At 37.1% G+C, this 20066-nt stretch overlaps 2 protein-coding genes across 2 annotated transcripts in view; one reads left to right on the top strand and one right to left on the bottom strand.

Annotated features, from left to right (window-relative positions):
• The window catches only part of LOC137647124 (retinoic acid receptor RXR-alpha-B-like), a 382209-nt gene that overhangs the window by 181013 nt on the left and 181130 nt on the right, over nt 1-20066 (bottom strand). The window lies entirely within an intron of this gene.
• LOC137646617 (octapeptide-repeat protein T2-like) lies at nt 2455-3480 on the top strand. The gene has a single exon (XM_068379724.1). It carries the CDS (start codon nt 2455-2457, stop codon nt 3478-3480), a length of 1026 nt encoding a protein of 341 aa, XP_068235825.1.

The raw sequence follows: 20066 nt of genomic DNA, 5'->3' as shown, positions 1-20066 counted from the left end.
CACACACATATCAGCAGCAGCAGTTAATTAGTTCACTGCAGAACAAAGGCCTCAGACATGTCCTTTCACTTGCGTCTGTTTATGGTCTTTCTGTGTCAGTCCACGCTAGCCGACATCCTTAGTTCGTCGATTCCTCGTTTTCTCTTCTTTCCCATTTCTTTATTTCCTTTTACAATCTCTAGAGACCCATTCTCTTATTCTTAATGCCCATCTATTCTCTCTCTCTCTCTCTCTCTCTCTCTCTCTCTCTCATAAACAAACACACACACACATATATATATATATTATATATATATATATATATATATATATATATATATATATATATATATACTGTATATATAATTTACATATACACATAAATACTCTCACACACACACACACACACACATATATATATATTTATATATATATATATATATATATATTGAGAAGCCCTCTTCCGAAATACCCCCAATTTTGAGACGAAACAATTCCTTACATATGAAAACAGGTAAAAGCAACCTTCGGAGATTCTCAGGACCTGTCTAAATTGGAATTAGCCAATTGGCAGTCCTAAATAAAAAATTCAAAACACCTGGTCAAGTAATTAGACCCCAACAAAGATACTTTCTAATAAAAACTATCATCATAATCAGCATCATCTCCTCCTACGCCTATTGAAGCAAAGGGCATCTGTTAAATTTCGTCAGTCGTCTCTATCTTGAGCTTTTAACTCAATACTTCTCCATTCATCATCTCCTACTTCGCGCTTCATAGTCCTCAGCCATGTAGGCCTGGGTCTTGTAACTCTGCTATAAAAATATTATTATTATTATTATTATTACTAGCCAAGCTACAACCCTAGTTGGAAAAGCAAGATGCTAAAGGCCCAAAGGCTCCAATAGGGAAAAATAGCCCAGTGAGGAAAGGAAGTAAGGAAATAAATAAATGATGAGAATAAATTAACAATATATCATTCTAAAAACAGTAACAGCGTCAAAACAGATATGTCCAATATATACTATTAACAACGTCAAAAACAGATATTTGATATATAAACTATAAAAAGACTCATGTCAGCCTGGTCAACATAAAAACATTTCCTCCACCTTTGAACTTTTGAAATTCTACTGATTCAACTACCCGATTAGGAAGAGCATTTCACAACTTGGTAACAGCTGGAATAAAACTTCTAGAATACTGTGTAGTATTGAGCCTCATGATGAAGAAGGCCTGGCTATTAGAATTAACTGCCTGTACATGGCCTGAAAAGCTCATGATTAGCTCAAAATGCCCAATAGGTGAATGTGGCAATGTTAGCACGTGATCCGAGTATTAGAGTCGACACTAATTAGGTATAATTATCGGCTAATTAGTGTGCAATTATGGTACTTTCTCGAATCAGTCCAGCTTGATCGATCTAGGCTGTAATTGTCTGCGAAAAATGCTTATATTGCATAAAATATTTGCCCACAGGTCGATACATTACTTATAAAACAATTCACATTTTACATACACATATTATATATATATATATATATATACATATATATATATATATATATATCTATATATATATATAATATATATATATAATATATATATATATATATATATAGATATCTATATATATATACATATATATATAATATATATATATATATATATATATTGCTCAGATGCAAAAGAACCACAAGGAAAATGTAAATAAGAAATATAAGATTAAGTCTCGACTATTTTCGTTACACTTCTTCAGAGTACATAAAATAAATACATGTATACATACACATACTGTACGTGTATATATAATTTCTATACATAAATGAGTCCATTACATTACACAATTTTATCCTTACATTGCCAGCATACGTAGGCCTTTTTAAACTGCATGTATATGGGAATTATTTCTACCCGTCTCTCTCCTCCTTTTTCTCGTGCAAGACATCAAATGCACAACTGCAATATACTGACTTGCAGTCACTGGGTGACTATAGTCAATTTTTTATAGTGAGGCAGATTTGCACCAACTCGCATGGGTGCCCTTTTAGCTCGGAAAAGTTTCCTGAACGCTGATTGGTTGGACGAGATAATTCTAACCAATCAGAAAGCAGGAAACTTTTCCGAGCTAAATGGGCACCCCAAACGAGTCAGTGCAAATGAGCCACATTAAAAAAATTGACTATAGATACAGGGAGTGGGAAGATGAGGTCACTCTGCCTATGATAATAGGGTTGTGGGACGTCCAGCCCTCCTAATAGGGGGAGGGAAAAGGAGGGAAATAGTAGGGCATGGAGGGGTGATAAGGATAGAGAAGAGGGACAGGGAAGGGATGGGAACTGAAATTTAGGATGAGGAGATTTAATAGAGGATATAAGGAGATAACAAAGAGGGAAAGAGGCGAGAGATAATAGGAAAGAGGGAGGGTCAAAATAGAGGATGCATTAGGCGGAGGGAGAGGGAGAAGGAGAGAAAATGGAGAGAAGGAGGGAAAGACAGAGGGAGAGGGAGATGGGAAAGGAGAGGGAAAGGAAAAGGCAGAGGGAGGGGGAGAAGGAGAGGGAAAGAAGGGAAAGACAGAGGGAGAGGGAGATGGGAAAGGAGAGGGAAAGGAAAAGGCAGAGGGAGAGGGAGATGGGAAAGGAGAGGGAAAGGAAAAGGCAGAGGGAGAGGGAGGGGGAGGGGAGGGGGAGGAGAGGGAAAGGAGGGAAAGACAGAGGGAGAGGGAGATGGGAAAGGAGAGGGAAAGGAAAAGGCAGAGGGAGAGGGAGGGGGAGGGGAGGGGGAGAAGGAGAGGGAAAGGAGGGAAAGACAGAGGGAGAGGGGAGATGGGAAAGGAGAGGGAAAGGGAAAGGAGAGGGAAAGAAAAAGACAGAGGGAGAGGGAGGGGGAGAGGGAGGGGGAGGGGGAGAGGGAAAGACAGAGGGAGAGGGAGATGGGAAAGGAGAGGGAAAGGAAAAGGCAGAGGGAGGGGGAGAGGAAGGGAAATGGAGAGGGAGGGGGAGGGAAGGGGGAGAAAGAGAGGGAAAGGAGGGAGGAAAGACAGAGGGAGAGGGAGATGGGAAAGGTGAGGGAAAGGAAAAGGCAGAGGGAGAGGGAGGGGGAGGGAAGGGGGAGAGGGAGATGGAAAGGAAAAGACAGGGGGGAAAGGGAGATGGGAAAGGAGAGGGAAAGGAAATGGAAAAGGGAGAGGGAGGGGGGAGGGGAGGGGAAATGGAGAGGGAGGGGGAGGGGAGGGGGAGAAAGAGAGGGAAAGGAGGGTGGAAAGATAGAGGGAGAGGGAGAGGGAGATGGGAAAGGAGAGGGAAAGGAAAAGACAGAGGGAGAGGGAAATGGGAAAGGAGAGGGAAAGGAAAAGGAAAAGACAGAGGGAGGGGAGGGGGAGGGGGAGGGGGAGGGGGAGGGGGAGAGGGAGAGGGGGAGACGAAAGGTCAGGGGAATTGCAATTGTAAGCGCTCCGAGGCCCCTGTTTATAAACACTTCCCCTTCCTGTGTCCTTAACCTCCGGTCGCCCCAAAAACGCTACCAGTCACGAATTTAGCAGTAAACAAAAACGCCTCTAGATGATGGTGATAACTCACAAAATGGCGGTATATGCGATGGGGAAAATGATGGTGAAGGGCAATGGTGATTGTTATGCGTTAGAGAAAGATACAGTGGGACCACTATCATAAATCATGTGGGGAAAATGATGGTGAAGGGCAATGGTGATTGTTATGCGTTAGAGAAAGATACAGTGGGACCACTATCATAAATTATGTGGGGAAAATGATGGTGAAGGGCAATGGTGATTGTTATGCGTTAGAGAAAGATACAGTGGGGCCACTATCATAAATTATGTGGGGAAAATGATGGTGAAGGGCAAATGGTGATTGTTTATACGTTAGAGAAAGATACAGTGGGACCTCTATCATAAATTATGTGGGGAAAATGATGGTGAAGGGCAAATGGTGATTGTTATGCGTTAGAGAAAGATACAGTGGGACCACTATCATAAATTATGTGGGGAAAATGATGGTGAAGGGCAAATGGTGATTGTTATGCGTTAGAGAAAGATACAGTGGGACCTCTATCATAAATTATGTGGGGAAAATGATGGTGAAGGGCAAATGGTGATTGTTATGCGTTAGAGAAAGATACAGTGGGACCTCTATCATAAATTATGTGGGGAAAATGATGGTGAAGGGCAAATGGTGATTGTTTATACGTTAGAGAAAGATACAGTGGGACCACTATCATAAATCATGTGGGGAAAATGATGGTGAAGGGCAATGGTGATTGTTTATACGTTAGAGAAAGATACAGTGGGACCACTATCATAAATTATGTGGGGAAAATGATGGTGAAGGGCAAATGGTGATTGTTTATACGTTAGAGAAAGATACAGTGGGACCACTATCATAAATCATGTGGGGAAAATGATGGTGAAGGGCAATGGTGATTGTTATGCGTTAGAGAAAGATACAGTGGGACCACTATCATAAATTATGTGGGGAAAATGATGGTGAAGGGCAAATGGTGATTGTTATGCGTTAGAGAAAGATACAGTGGGACCACAATCATAAATTATGTGGGGAAAATGATGGTGAAGGGCAATGGTGATTGTTTATACGTTAGAGAAAGATACAGTGGGACCACAATCATAAATTATGTGGGGAAAATGATGGTGAAGGGCAATGGTGATTGTTTATACGTTAGAGAAAGATACAGTGGGACCACTATCATAAATTATGTCGGGAAAATGATGGTGAAGGGCAAATGGTGATTGTTATGCGTTAGAGAAAGATACAGTGGGACCACAATCATAAATTATGTGGGGAAAATGATGGTGAAGGGCAAATGGTGATTGTTATGCGTTAGAGAAAGATACAGTGGGACCACAATCATAAATTATGTGGGGAAAATGATGGTGAAGGGCAAATGGTGATTGTTATGCGTTAGAGAAAGATACAGTGGGACCACAATCATAAATTATGTGGGGAAAATGATGGTGAAGGGCAATGGTGATTGTTTATGCGTTAGAGAAAGATACAGTGGGACCACAATCATAAATTATGTGGGGAAAATGATGGTGAAGGGCAATGGTGATTGTTTATGCGTTAGAGAAAGATACAGTGGGACCACAATCATAAATTATGTGGGGAAAATGATGGTGAAGGGCAAATGGTGATTGTTATGCGTTAGAGAAAGATACAGTGGGACCACAATCATAAATTATGTGGGGAAAATGATGGTGAAGGGCAAATGGTGATTGTTATGCGTTAGAGAAAGATACAGTGGGACCACAATCATAAATTATGTGGGGAAAATGATGGTGAAGGGCAAATGGTGATTGTTATGCGTTAGAGAAAGATACAGTGGGACCACAATCATAAATTATGTGGGGAAAATGATGGTGAAGGGCAAATGGTGATTGTTTATGCGTTAGAGAAAGATACAGTGGGACCACAATCATAAATTATGTGGGGAAAATGATGGTGAAGGGCAAATGGTGATTGTTATGCGTTAGAGAAAGATACAGTGGGACCACAATCATAAATTATGTGGGGAAAATGATGGTGAAGGGCAAATGGTGATTGTTATGCGTTAGAGAAAGATACAGTGGGACCACAATCATAAATTATGTGGGGAAAATGATGGTGAAGGGCAAATGGTGATTGTTTATGCGTTAGAGAAAGATACAGTGGGACCACAATCATAAATTATGTGGGGAAAATGATGGTGAAGGGCAAATGGTGATTGTTTATGCGTTAGAGAAAGATACAGTGGGACCACAATCATAAATTATGTGGGGAAAATGATGGTGAAGGGCAAATGGTGATTGTTATGCGTTAGAGAAAGATACAGTGGGACCACAATCATAAATTATGTGGGGAAAATGATGGTGAAGGGCAAATGGTGATTGTTATGCGTTAGAGAAAGATACAGTGGGACCACAATCATAAATTATGTGGGGAAAATGATGGTGAAGGGCAAATGGTGATTGTTATGCGTTAGAGAAAGATACAGTGGGACCACAATCATAAATTATGTGGGGAAAATGATGGTGAAGGGCAAATGGTGATTGTTTATGCGTTAGAGAAAGATACAGTGGGACCACAATCATAAATTATGTGGGGAAAATGATGGTGAAGGGCAAATGGTGATTGTTATGCGTTAGAGAAAGATACAGTGGGACCACAATCATAAATTATGTGGGGAAAATGATGGTGAAGGGCAAATGGTGATTGTTTATGCGTTAGAGAAAGATACAGTGGGACCACAATCATAAATTATGTGGGGAAAATGATGGTGAAGGGCAAATGGTGATTGTTATGCGTTAGAGAAAGATACAGTGGGACCACAATCATAAATTATGTGGGGAAAATGATGGTGAAGGGCAAATGGTGATTGTTATGCGTTAGAGAAAGATACAGTGGGACCACAATCATAAATTATGTGGGGAAAATGATGGTGAAGGGCAAATGGTGATTGTTATGCGTTAGAGAAAGATACAGTGGGACCACAATCATAAATTATGTGGGGAAAATGATGGTGAAGGGCAAATGGTGATTGTTATGCGTTAGAGAAAGATACAGTGGGACCACAATCATAAATTATGTGGGGAAAATGATGGTGAAGGGCAAATGGTGATTGTTTATGCGTTAGAGAAAGATACAGTGGGACCACAATCATAAATTATGTGGGGAAAATGATGGTGAAGGGCAAATGGTGATTGTTATGCGTTAGAGAAAGATACAGTGGGACCACAATCATAAATTATGTGGGGAAAATGATGGTGAAGGGCAAATGGTGATTGTTATGCGTTAGAGAAAGATACAGTGGGACCACAATCATAAATTATGTGGGGAAAATGATGGTGAAGGGCAAATGGTGATTGTTATGCGTTAGAGAAAGATACAGTGGGACCACAATCATAAATTATGTGGGGAAAATGATGGTGAAGGGCAAATGGTGATTGTTATGCGTTAGAGAAAGATACAGTGGGACCACAATCATAAATTATGTGGGGAAAATGATGGTGAAGGGCAAATGGTGATTGTTATGCGTTAGAGAAAGATACAGTGGGACCACAATCATAAATTATGTGGGGAAAATGATGGTGAAGGGCAATGGTGATTGTTTATGCGTTAGAGAAAGATACAGTGGGACCACAATCATAAATTATGTGGGGAAAATGATGGTGAAGGGCAAATGGTGATTGTTATGCGTTAGAGAAAGATACAGTGGGACCACAATCATAAATTATGTGGGGAAAATGATGGTGAAGGGCAATGGTGATTGTTTATGCGTTAGAGAAAGATACAGTGGGACCACAATCATAAATTATGTGGGGAAAATGATGGTGAAGGGCAAATGGTGATTGTTTATGCGTTAGAGAAAGATACAGTGGGACCACTATCATAAATTATGTGGGGAAAATGATGGTGAAGGGCAAATGGTGATTGTTATGCGTTAGAGAAAGATACAGTGGGACCACTATCATAAATTATGTGGGGAAAATGATGGTGAAGGGCAAATGGTGATTGTTATGCGTTAGAGAAAGATACAGTGGGACCACTATCATAAATTATGTGGGGAAAATGATGGTGAAGGGCAATGGTGATTGTTTATACGTTAGAGAAAGATACAGTGGGACCACTATCATAAATTATGTGGGGAAAATGATGGTGAAGGGCAATGGTGATTGTTTATACGTTAGAGAAAGATACAGTGGGACCACTATCATAAATTATGTGGGGAAAATGATGGTGAAGGGCAATGGTGATTGTTATGCGTTAGAGAAAGATACAGTGGGACCACTATCATAAATTATGTGGGGAAAATGATGGTGAAGGGCAATGGTGATTGTTATGCGTTAGAGAAAGATACAGTGGGGCCACTATCATAAATTATGTGGGGAAAATGATGGTGAAGGGCAATGGTGATTGTTTATACGTTAGAGAAAGATACAGTGGGACCACTATCATAAATTATGTGGGGAAAATGATGGTGAAGGGCAATGGTGATTGTTATGCGTTAGAGAAAGATACAGTGGGGCCACTATCATAAATTATGTGGGGAAAATGATGGTGAAGGGCAATGGTGATTGTTTATACGTTAGAGAAAGATACAGTGGGACCACTATCATAAATTATGTGGGGAAAATGATGGTGAAGGGCAAATGGTGATTGTTATGCGTTAGAGAAAGATACAGTGGGACCTCTATCATAAATTATGTGGGGAAAATAATGGTGAAGGGCAATGGTGATTGTTATGCGTTAGAGAAAGATACAGTGGGGCCACTATCATAAATTATGTGGGGAAAATGATGGTGAAGGGCAATGGTGATTGTTATACGTTAGAGAAAGATACAGTGGGACCACTATCATAAATTATGTGGGGAAAATGATGGTGAAGGGCAATGGTGATTGTTATGCGTTAGAGAAAGATACAGTGGGATCACTATCATAAATTATGTGGGGAAAATGATGGTGAAGGGCAATGGTGATGGTTATACGTTAGAGAAAGATACAGTGGGATCACTATCATAAATTATGTGGGGAAAATGATGGTGAAGGGCAATGGTGATTGTTTATACGTTAGAGAAAGATACAGTGGGATCACTATCATAAATTATGTGGGGAAAATGATGGTGAAGGGCAATGGTGATGGTTATACGTTAGAGAAAGATACAGTGGGATCACTATCATAAATTATGTGGGGAAAATGATGGTGAAGGGCAATGGTGATGGTTATACGTTAGAGAAAGATACAGTGGGATCACTATCATAAATTATGTGGGGAAAATGATGGTGAAGGGCAATGGTGATTGTTTATACGTTAGAGAAAGATACAGTGGGACCACTATCATAAATTATGTTTCATCTGGATTTATTTTCGTAAATTGTAATTATTATAGTTAAGAGTTATAATATCTAAAGAAAACTTAAGTCCTAAAGAATATGTTTGCTATTTATATAATTGAATCTTCCACAAAGGATATTATAAAAAATGAAAAACAGAATTATATCAGCAGTTTTACAAGAAGGATAATTATGCTTTTTATATATTTCTGTAAAACCATTTGATTATATACAAATATAAAAAAATATAAATATTACGTAAAATAGTCAAAAGTAAATCTGTAATATTTAAATAATGTATGATTTTTTCTTATATAATCTAACTGAAATTTGGGTAAAAATATAAAACAATAAAATACAAATTACAAAATATAAAGTCAGTAATACAAAATGAGTTCCACAAGGCGCTAGAAGAGTTGGAAGACCCAGGCCTACATGGCTAAGGACTATGAAGCGTGAAGTAGGAGATGATGAATGGGTAAGTATTGAATCAAAAGCTCAAGATAGAGACGACTGGCGTAATCTAACCAAGGCCCTTTGCGTTAATAGGCGTAGAAGGAGATGATGCTGATTATGATGATATTACAAACTCTCACAAATAAATTCATTTGATAAAGATAATTTAAAAAATGAAGAAAGGTCAATAAAAAAATGAGGAAAGCTAAAAGATAAAATGAAGAGTTGAATAATTAAGAAAGCTAAAAATTGAGGAAAGCTAAATGAAAAAATGAAGAAAGTTCAAGAAAAAAGATGAATGAAAAAATGAAGAAAACTTAACGAAATAATGAAGAATGCTAATACAAAAAATGAAGAAAGCTAAAATTAAAATTAAGAAATCTTGTGAAAAAAAGTGACGCCAAAATAAAAAATTAAGCTAAAAAAAATGAAGAAAGGTAAAATAGAAAATTAATAAAGCTAAAAAATGAAGAAAGGTAAAATAAAAAATTAATAAAGCTAAAAAATGAAGAAAGGAAAAATAAAAAAATTAATAAAGCTAAAAAATGAAGAAAGCTAAAAAAATGAAGAAAGTTAATAGAAAAAAAATTAAGAAAGCTAAAAGAAAAAATCAAGCCAAAAGAAAAATATGCCATATGCCATATCTCAAAGATTTTACCACGGCTAAAGAGAAGCACTTCATCACCAAACAACAGGAAAGCGCTGACGTAGTTATCAACAAACCAGATAAGCAATTCGCTGACACCCAAAGTCGCCAAGGTTAAAAAAAAAGGAAGTTGATTCTCAGCATCGATTGGCTATCACATAAACATACATGTGTCGGATGGTTAGCAGTACCTGTTATTAGAATAATTCAAATATATCCTTGGATATATTTGAATTACAGTACAGATTAAAAGTTAGATTTTGAAAAAAGGGTGTACCCTTTACCCTAAAAAAAGTGTAGCCCTTAAATGAGTGTCCCTAACTAAAAGGGTGTAGCATTTTTTTTTTTCATAAAGGGTGAAACCTGAAATAAAGGGTGTACCCTTTACCCTTAAAAAAAGTGTAGCCCTTTTTCTGTTATAAAATGAGTGTCCCTAACTAAAAGGGTGTAGCATTTTTTTTTTTTTTTCATAAAGGGTGAAACCTGAAATGAAGGGTGTACCCTTTACCCTAAAAAAAGTGTAGCCCTTTTCTGTTATAAAATGAGTGTCCCTAACTATAAGGGTGTAGCATTTTTTTTTTCATAAAGGGTGAAACCTGAAATAAAGGGTGTACCCTTTACCCTAAAAAAAGTGTAGCCCTTTTTCTGTTATAAAATGAGTGTCCCTAACTATAAGGGTGTAGCATTTTTTTTTTTTCATAAAGGGTGAAACCTGAAATAAAGGGTGTACCCTTTACCCTAAAAAAAGTGTAGCCCTTTTCTGTTATAAAATGAGTGTCCCTAACTAAAAGGGTGTAGCATTTTTTTTTTTTTTTCATAAAGGGTGAAACCTGAAATAAAGGGTGTACCCTTTACCCTAAAAAAAGTGTAGCCCTTTTCTGTTATAAAATGAGTGTCCCTAACTATAAGGGAGTAGCATTTTTCTCATAAAAGGTGAAACCTTTCCCCTTATAAAAGGGGAATAGCCTTTTTCCTTCTAAAAAGGGTCTAGCCTTTTCCTCTTATAATAAAGATAAAGCCTTTTTCTCTTACAGTGTAGCCTTTTCACTTACAAGAGGATGTAGCCTTTTACTCTCACTGAAAATGTGTAGCCTTTTTCCTTGCAAAAAAAGGGTAAGTCTTTTTCTCTTACAAAAAGGGTGTATCCCTTTACCCTCACAAAAAGGGTGTAGCTATTTCCCTTACAAAATGAGTGTGGCCATTTATTTCCCTTACAAAAAGGCTTTAGTCTTTTTTCTGTTACAAAAAGAATGTGGCCTTTTGTGTAACAAAAAGGGTTTAGTCTTATTCTCGTACAAGAAGTGTAGCCTTTTGTGTTACAAAAAGGGTTTAGTCTTTTTCTGTAACAAAAAGTGTAGCCTTTTCTGTTACAAATGGGATTTAGTCTTTCTCTTACAAAAAAAAAAAAAAAAAAAAAAAAAAAAAAAAAAAAAAGTAGCCTTTATTGTTACAAAAAGGGTTTAAATCTTTTTCTCTTGCAAAAAAAAATTTGTAGTTTTTTCCTCTTACAAAAAGTCTGTAGCCTCTGAGAAAAGGCTATAATAAAATAAATAAACTATATGAGAAGTAATATAGAAAGAATACAAAATATCTTTTGATCAGCAACAACTTTACAATACATCTTTTATAGACTGTATAAACTCTTCAACTCTTCTGATGTTCCACCGATTCAACTGCCACATTAGAAAGACCATTCCACAATCTGGTCACAGCTTTAATAAAAAGTTCGAAAATATTGGGTAGTGTTGAGCCTTATAAAGGAGAATGTAAGACTTGTTAGAATTAAGTTTACACTTCCTCTGAAAGAAACAATGAATAATTTTTTCAACTTCCTCTTAAAATGATAAATGACATCAATTTAAACACGTAATAATACTTTTCTTTAGCAAAAACATGAAATACTGTATAAAATACATAAGTTGAATGGCCATAAAAGAATATGAACTCTACGGCCTTTTAACATACAATTACATCGTATCTAAATACCACCCTGTTTGTTTAAATTGAAAATTCTAACAATGACTTTTCCACAAAGATCGAAATAAAGAAAAATGCATAACAAACGTAATTACATAACAGATTCATGTAGAGTTCTCTTGCTTGAGGGTACACTCGGGTAAATTATTCTATCTTAATTCTCTTCCTCTTGTTTTTAAGTTTTTATAGTTTATATATGAAAGATCTATTTTAATGTTGTTACTGTTCTTAGGATATTTTAATTTGGTCATTACTTCTCTTATTATTTATTTATTTCCTTATTTCCTTTCCTCACTGGGCTATATTTCCCTGTTGGAGCCCTTGGGCCTATAGCATCCTGCTTTTCCAATTAGGGTTGTAACTTAGTTAATAATAATAATAATAATAATAATAATAATAATAATAATAAAGTGAATGCGTATTACCAACCTGGGTTGTACCTTAGCTAATAATAATAATAATAATAATAATAATAATAAAGTGTATGTGTATTACCAACCTGGGTTGTACCTTAGCTGATAATAATAATAATAATAACAACAACAACAACAACAACAACAACAACAACAACAATAATAATAATAATAATAATAATAATAATAATAAAGTGTTTCCAACCTGGGTTGTACCTTAGCTGATAATAATTATAATAATAATAATAATAATAATAATAATAATAATACAACAACAACAAAAACAATAATAATAATAATAATAATAATAATAACAAAGTAAAGGCGTTTACAATCACCTGCAAAGAGTCTGATCACCAATAACCCCCCCCCCTCCCCTCCAAAGCAGACATCTAACAACTACCCCCCACCCCACCCCCCACCCCCACCCCCCTTCTGTCCTGACAGATAAGATTAATGACACCAGTTAACTGTGTGTGTTAACTTTTAAGCGTCTGCCAGACAACCTTGATATGTAGAGGCTCTTTAGATAAACCTGTGCATACGTGATGTAAAATAATCTAAATTCAAGGAAAAGAATAATCTTTATTAAATAGATATTTTCTTTCATTGTTAAAAAATGAAAAAATCTTTATTAAATAGATATTTTCCTGCATTGATAAGTACTAATGTTTCTTGCGATGAATCTGAATGTGTATATGTAATAAGACATTCACATTGCATAACTTACTGGTTTAAACAATCGAATGATTACATGATATTCCTTCTTATTTTCATACATGGTGTGTATGAGAGAGAGAGAGAGAGAGAGAGAGAGAGAGAGAGAGAGAGAGAGAGAGAGAGAGAGAGAGAGAGAGAGAGAGGGGGGGGGCTTCTGCAGACAGGTTCAAATGACAGGTAGACTGGACTAACTTTAGTAAATTAATTTAAAACAGAGAGAGAGAGAGAGAGAGAGAGAGAGAGAGAGAGAGAGAGAGAGAGAGAGAGAGAGAGAGAGAGAGAGAGAGAGAGATCAACTTGATGGATTTAGATCATTCATTCCGTTGTTCCTCGTCCATTCCATCCATGCCATTGTTCCTTGTCCATTGCGCTCTAAACCGGAAGACACAGTTTGGCTTGACAATGAGGAGGGAAAGACGAAGAAACGAATTTTGCGTTGTCCAGCAAATTGATTCCGGACATTCCAGAATTAAGTCATATATCATGCAATTTTTCCCTAATATATCATCCAAAAGCAAATATAACTATTAAAACTATAGAAATAAGAATAACTAAGATTCCAAATTTGATAAACACATCGAAATCTGTTTCTTGTGTAAGGGTACACTCAGGCACCATATTCTATCTAATTTCTCTTCCACTTCTATTGTTAAAGTTTTTATAGTTTATACAAGAAATGTTTATTTTAATGTTGTTACTGTTCTTAAACTATTCTATTTTGCCTTATTTCGTTTCCTCACTGGGCTACTTTCCCTGTTGGGGCCTTTTGGGCTTATAGCATCCTGATTTTCCTACTAGGGTTGTAGCTTAGCAAGTAATAATAATAATAATAATAATAATAATAATAATAATAATAATAATAAATATCACTGGTATCTCTTTATACAATCAGGCAATGCCTTGAGGGAAAAAATTCTATGGAAGTGGTATCAGACTAGTTTACCTTTTACTTGTTCCCTTCACCTTCGAGCAAATAAAACCTTTTTTAATAACTATTTTTGCTTTTGTTATGCTTTACTTAATTACTTTGACTCTGCTTTTCCGGTCCTATACAACGGGGGAAGACTACTCTCTACAGGACCTCTACTGTCGTTTTATTTTGTTCGTTCAGAGTATTCACCATTTCATATCACATATTGCTCATTTACTGTTAAATCGTCACTGTCAAACGACTTACAGAATAAGAAAGTCTTCAGTTTCTTCAAATTTATAGCCAACTATCATTAACATTATTATTGCTAGCCTAGCTACAATCCAGTTTGGAAAAGCAGAATGCTACAAGACAAAAGGCTCCAAGAGGGAAAGCAGCCTGGTGAGGAGAGGAAACAAGGAAAATAGCAAATAAACTCTATAAAATAAATAAGAGAAAATATAAAATCAGTAACAACGTTAAAATAGATCAGTGCTATTCCCAAATTACCTAAATTACAGAACAAAACTAAAGATACTGATGAAGACTCCACCTCTTGGCCTAGTGCCAAGTCTGCCCAGCCTCTATACTAATTAGGCCCACTCACTTTCTTACCCATTATGAGCATTGCCTCACACCCAGTTCTGTCGCATCCCAGTAACCTCGTCCTATTTCATTGCGATTGTATTGTGTAATGACATCGAGTCTTCTGTTTTTATTGGACTTATTATGTCATTGCTACATTTTACAATATAACATTTTCATTGACATCTGTGATGAATGTTTTATGGTTTTAACTAAATGGTTCTGAAGGAGCTATAAACAGAAATTCATCCTTGAATCTAAATACAAAAAAATAATCTACCATTTAAGATATTGTTATTATTATTATTATTATTATTATTATTATTATTATTATTTTCTTTATTATCATTATTACTATTACCAACCAAGCCACAACCCTGGTTGGAGAAGCAGAAAGCTACAAGCCCAAGAACTCTAACGGGGAAAGCAGGCCAGTGAGGAAAGGAAATAAGGGAATAGAAAATGAACTGTATAGAAGTAATGAATTCAAAATATGAAATATTCTCAGATCAGTAACAACGTTACAAAACACCAGTCGTATTACGAAAGACCAGTCGTATATAAACTATAAAACGAGACTTATCTCAACCTGTTCAACAGAAAAATATTTACAAAAAGTCTGAACTTCTAAAAGATCCACTGATTTTAGAACAGGCTTCAATTTCAGACCATGTATATTTCAATCATCTATTATACTTTGACAACAGCGTTAGTCTACCTTTAACGTTCTTCGCGAATCAAGAAACATATTTCCCGCAGGAATTATGATCTTGTCAGTTCTTCGCGAATCAAGAAACATATTTCCTGCAGGCATTACGATCTTGTCAGTTCTTTGCGAATCAAGAAACCTATTTCCTGCAGGCATTACGATCTTGTCAGTTCTTCGCGAATCAAAAAACATATTTCCTGCAGGCATTGCGATCTTGTCAGTTCTTCGCGAATCAAGAAACATATTTCCCGCAGGCATTGCGATCTTGTCACTTCTTCGCGAATCAAGAAACATATTTCCCGCAGGCATTGCGATCTTGTCACTTCTTCGCGAATCAAGAAACATATTTCCCGCAGGAATTACGATCTTGTCACTTCTTCGCGAATCAAGAAACATATTTCCCGCAGGAATTACGATCTTGTCACTTCTTCGCGAATCAAGAAACATATTTCCCGCAGGAATTACGATCTTGTCAGTTCTTCGCGAATCAAGAAACATATTTCCCGCAGGCATTACGATCTTGTCGGTTCTTCGCGAATCAAGAAACATATTTCATGCAAGCATTACGATCTTGCAGTTCTTCGCGAATCAAGAAACATATTTCCCGCAGGAATTACGATCTTGTCACTTCTTCGCGAATCAAGAAACATATTTCCCGCAGGAATTACGATCTTGTCACTTCTTCGCGAATCAAGAAACATATTTCCCGCAGGAATTACGATCTTGTCACTTCTTCGCGAATCAAGAAACATATTTCCCGCAGGAATTACGATCTTGTCACTTCTTCGCGAATCAAGAAACATATTTCCCGCAGGAATTACGATCTTGTCAGTTCTTCGCGAATCAAGAAACATATTTCCCGCAGGCATTACGATCTTGTCGGTTCTTCGCGAATCAAGAAACATATTTCATGCAAGCATTACGATCTTGCAGTTCTTCGCGAATCAAGAAACATATTCCCCGCAGGAATTATGATCTTGTCAGTTCTTCGCGAATCAAGAAACATATTTCCTGCAGGCATTACGATCTTGTCAGTTCTTCGCGAATCAAGAAACATATTTCCTGCAGGCATTACGATCTTGTCAGTTCTTCGCGAATCAAGAAACATATTTCCCGCAGGAATTACGATCTTGTCAGTTCTTCGCGAATCAAGAAACATATTCCTGCAGGAATTACGATCTTGTCAGTTTTTCGCGAATCAAGAAACATATTTCCTGCAGGCATTACGATCTTGTCACTTCTTCGCGAATCAAGAAACATATTTCCTGCAGGAATTACGATCTTGTCAGTTCTTCGCGAATCAAGAAACATTTCCTGCAGAAATTACGATCTTGTCAGTTCCTCACGAATCAAGAAACATATTTCCCGCAGGAATTACGATCTTGTCAGTCCTTCGCGAATCAAGAAACATATTTCCCGCAGGAATTACGACGTTGTCAGTTCTTCGCGAATCAAGAAACATATTTCCCGCAGGAATTACGATCTTGTCAGTTCTTCGCGAATCAAGAAACATATTTCCTGCAGGCATTACGATCTTGTCAGTCCTTCGCGAATCAAGAAACATATTTCCCGCAGGCATTACGATCTTGTCACTTCTTCGCGAATCAAGAAACATATTTCCTGCAGGAATTACGATCTTGTCAGTCCTTCGCGAATCAAGAAACATATTTCCCGCAGGCATTACGATCTTGTCACTTCTTCGCGAATCAAGAAACATTTCCTGCAGGAATTACGATCTTGTCAGTCCTTCGCGAATCAAGAAACATATTTCCCGCAGGCATTACGATCTTGTCACTTCTTCGCGAATCAAGAAACATATTTCCTGCAGAAATTACGATCTTGTCAGTTCTTCGCGAATCAAGAAACATATTTCCCGCAGGCATTACGATCTTGTCACTTCTTCGCGAATCAAGAAACATATTTCCTGCAGGAATTACGATCTTGTCAGTCCTTCGCGAATCAAGAAATATATTTCCTGCAGAAATTACGATCTTGTCAGTTCCTCGCGAATCAAGAAACATATTTCCCGCAGGAATTACGATCTTGTCAGTTCTTCGCGAATCAAGAAACATATTTCCCGCAGGAATTACGATCTTGTCACTTCTTCGCGAATCAAGAAACATATTTCCCGCAGGAATTACGATCTTGTCACTTCTTCGCGAATCAAGAAACATATTTCCCGCAGGAATTACGATCTTGTCAGTTCTTCGCGAATCAAGAAACACATTCCCCGCAGGAATTACGATCTTGTCAGTTCTTCGCGAATCAAGAAACATATTTCCTGCAGGCATTACGATCTTGTCAGTCCTTCGCAAATCAAGAAACATGTTTCCCGCAGGAATTACGATTTTGTCACTTCTTCGCGAATCAAGAAACATATTTCCCGCAGGAATTACGATCGTCACTTCTTCGCGAATCAAGAAACATATTTCCCGCAGGAATTACGATCTTGTCACTTCTTCGCGAATAAAGAAACATATTTCCCGCAGGAATTACGATCTTTTCAGTTCTTCGCGAATCAAGAAACATATTTCCTGCAGGCATTACGATCTTGTCAATTCTTCGCGAATCAAGAAACATATTCCTGCAGGAATTACGATGTTGTCAGTTCTTCGCGAATCAAGAAACATATTTCCTGCAGGCATTACGATCTTGTCAGTTCTTCGCGAATCATTACGATCTTGTCAGTTCTTCGCATATCAAGAAACATGTTTCCCGCAGGCATTACGATCTTGTCACTTCTTCGCGAATCAAGAAACATATTTCCTGCAGGAATTACGATCTTGTCAGTTCTTCGCGAATCAAGAAACATATTTCCTGCAGAAATTACGATCTTGTCAGTTCTTCGTGAATCAAGAAACATATTTCCTGCAGAAATTACGATCTTGTCACTTCTTCGCGAATCAAGAAACATATTTCCCGCAGGAATTACGATCTTGTCAGTTCTTCGCGAATCAAGAAACATATTTCCTGCAGGCATTACGATCTTGTCAGTTCTTCGCGAATCAAGAAACATATTCCTGCAGGAATTACGATGTTGTCAGTTCTTCGCGAATCAAGAAACATATTTCCTGCAGGCATTACGATCTTGTCAGTTCTTCGCGAATCATTACGATCTTGTCAGTTCTTCGCAAATCAAGAAACATGTTTCCCGCAGGCATTACGATCTTGTCACTTCTTCGCGAATCAAGAAACATATTTCCTGCAGGAATTACGATCTTGTCAGTTCTTCGCGAATCAAGAAACATATTTCCTGCAGAAATTACGATCTTGTCAGTTCTTCGTGAATCAAGAAACATATTTCCTGCAGAAATTACGATCTTGTCACTTCTTCGCGAATCAAGAAACATATTTCCCGCAGGAATTACGATCTTGTCAGTTCTTCGCGAATCAAGAAACATATTTCCTGCAGGCATTACGATCTTGTCAGTTCTTCGCGAATCAAGAAACATATTCCTGCAGGAATTACGATGTTGTCAGTTCTTCGCGAATCAAGAAACATATTTCCTGCAGGCATTACGATCTTGTCAGTTCTTCGCGAATCATTACGATCTTGTCAGTTCTTCGCAAATCAAGAAACATGTTTCCCGCAGGCATTACGATCTTGTCACTTCTTCGCGAATCAAGAAACATATTTCCTGCAGGAATTACGACGTTGTCAGTTCTTCGCTAATCAAGAAACATATTTCCTGCAGAAATTACGATCTTGTCAGTTCTTCGTGAATCAAGAAACATATTTCCTGCAGAAATTACGATCTTGTCAGTTCTTCGCGAATCAAGAAACATATTTCCTGCAGAAATTACGATCTTGTCAGTTCTTCGTGAATCAAGAAACATATTTCCTGCAGAAATTACGATCTTGTCAGTTCTTCGCGAATCAAGAAACATATTTCCTGCAGGAATTATGATCTTGTCAGTTCATCGACTCCTTGCAAAGGGAGTTTCCTCGGCTTGACGTTTATTACTTGTCATTATTACTTCATGGTGTGAGTCATCGCTGTCATCTCCCTGACAACTTAAGAAGAAAAAAATGATATTCAAGTCTTTTGCTTCTGATAAAAATCATTGTGATTTCTGATGTTGAAATTGATGTTATATTGAAATATAAATTAATTGCATTTCTTCATTCATTCAAAGTGTTCTGTTTTCAACAAGAAGGTTATATGCAACAACTGAAATTAGTTCAAGTGATTTTGTAATAAGATACTTACTTACGACAACTCAATAAGAGTGTTACTCAAGATACTTCATGATTTAAAGCAACGTTTTTGACAAAAAAAAAAAAAAATAGATAAATAAATTACGAGATGAATATTGATAATAAATCTGTTGTAATTGGAGTCTTTTATAAAAAGTAGGTTCATCTTATCTTATCTCGAGTGCATTGTCAAATTCAATTTTTTATCTGCTCTTCATGTACAACTATCTAAAGGTTTTCCATACACAGATCCAGCAATGACATTTCATTTACAACCATTACTGTATGTTCATTTATAATCCTCAATTGAAGCCCTTAAATCACTTGCTTCTTTTTTAATCAAAAATTCTGTCTTTTCCCTCCGCCAACAAAGTTAATAGGAGGTTATGTTTTTGCCCCTTTGTCTGTTTGTTTACTTGTTTGTGAACAACTTCCTGGCCACAATTTTACTCATAGAGTAGTGAAACTTTCAGGGATTAATTGTTATGTTTGTTGCGACGTGGAAGTGACTCAATTTTGAAAGTTCTAGGTCAAGGTCAAGCAAAAGGTCAACCAAATTAACCCTAAAGTAAGCTGGTTTCAAGAAATAAGTTGCCGTGGTAGAGGTCTGATTTTCTAGTTTTACAC

Source organism: Palaemon carinicauda, chromosome 9 (assembly GCF_036898095.1).
Source record: "Palaemon carinicauda isolate YSFRI2023 chromosome 9, ASM3689809v2, whole genome shotgun sequence".
In the NCBI taxonomy this organism is placed as follows: Eukaryota; Metazoa; Arthropoda; class Malacostraca; order Decapoda; family Palaemonidae; genus Palaemon; species Palaemon carinicauda.
The sequence above is the reverse complement of the archived record's forward strand: the minus strand, read 5'-3'. Positions and strand labels throughout refer to the sequence as shown.

What these genes read in the sequence shown, in the direction of transcription:
- LOC137646617 (XM_068379724.1), top strand. Translation starts at nt 2,455, where the DNA reads ATGGAGAGAAGGAGGGAAAGACAGAGGGAGAGGGAGATGGGAAAGGAG.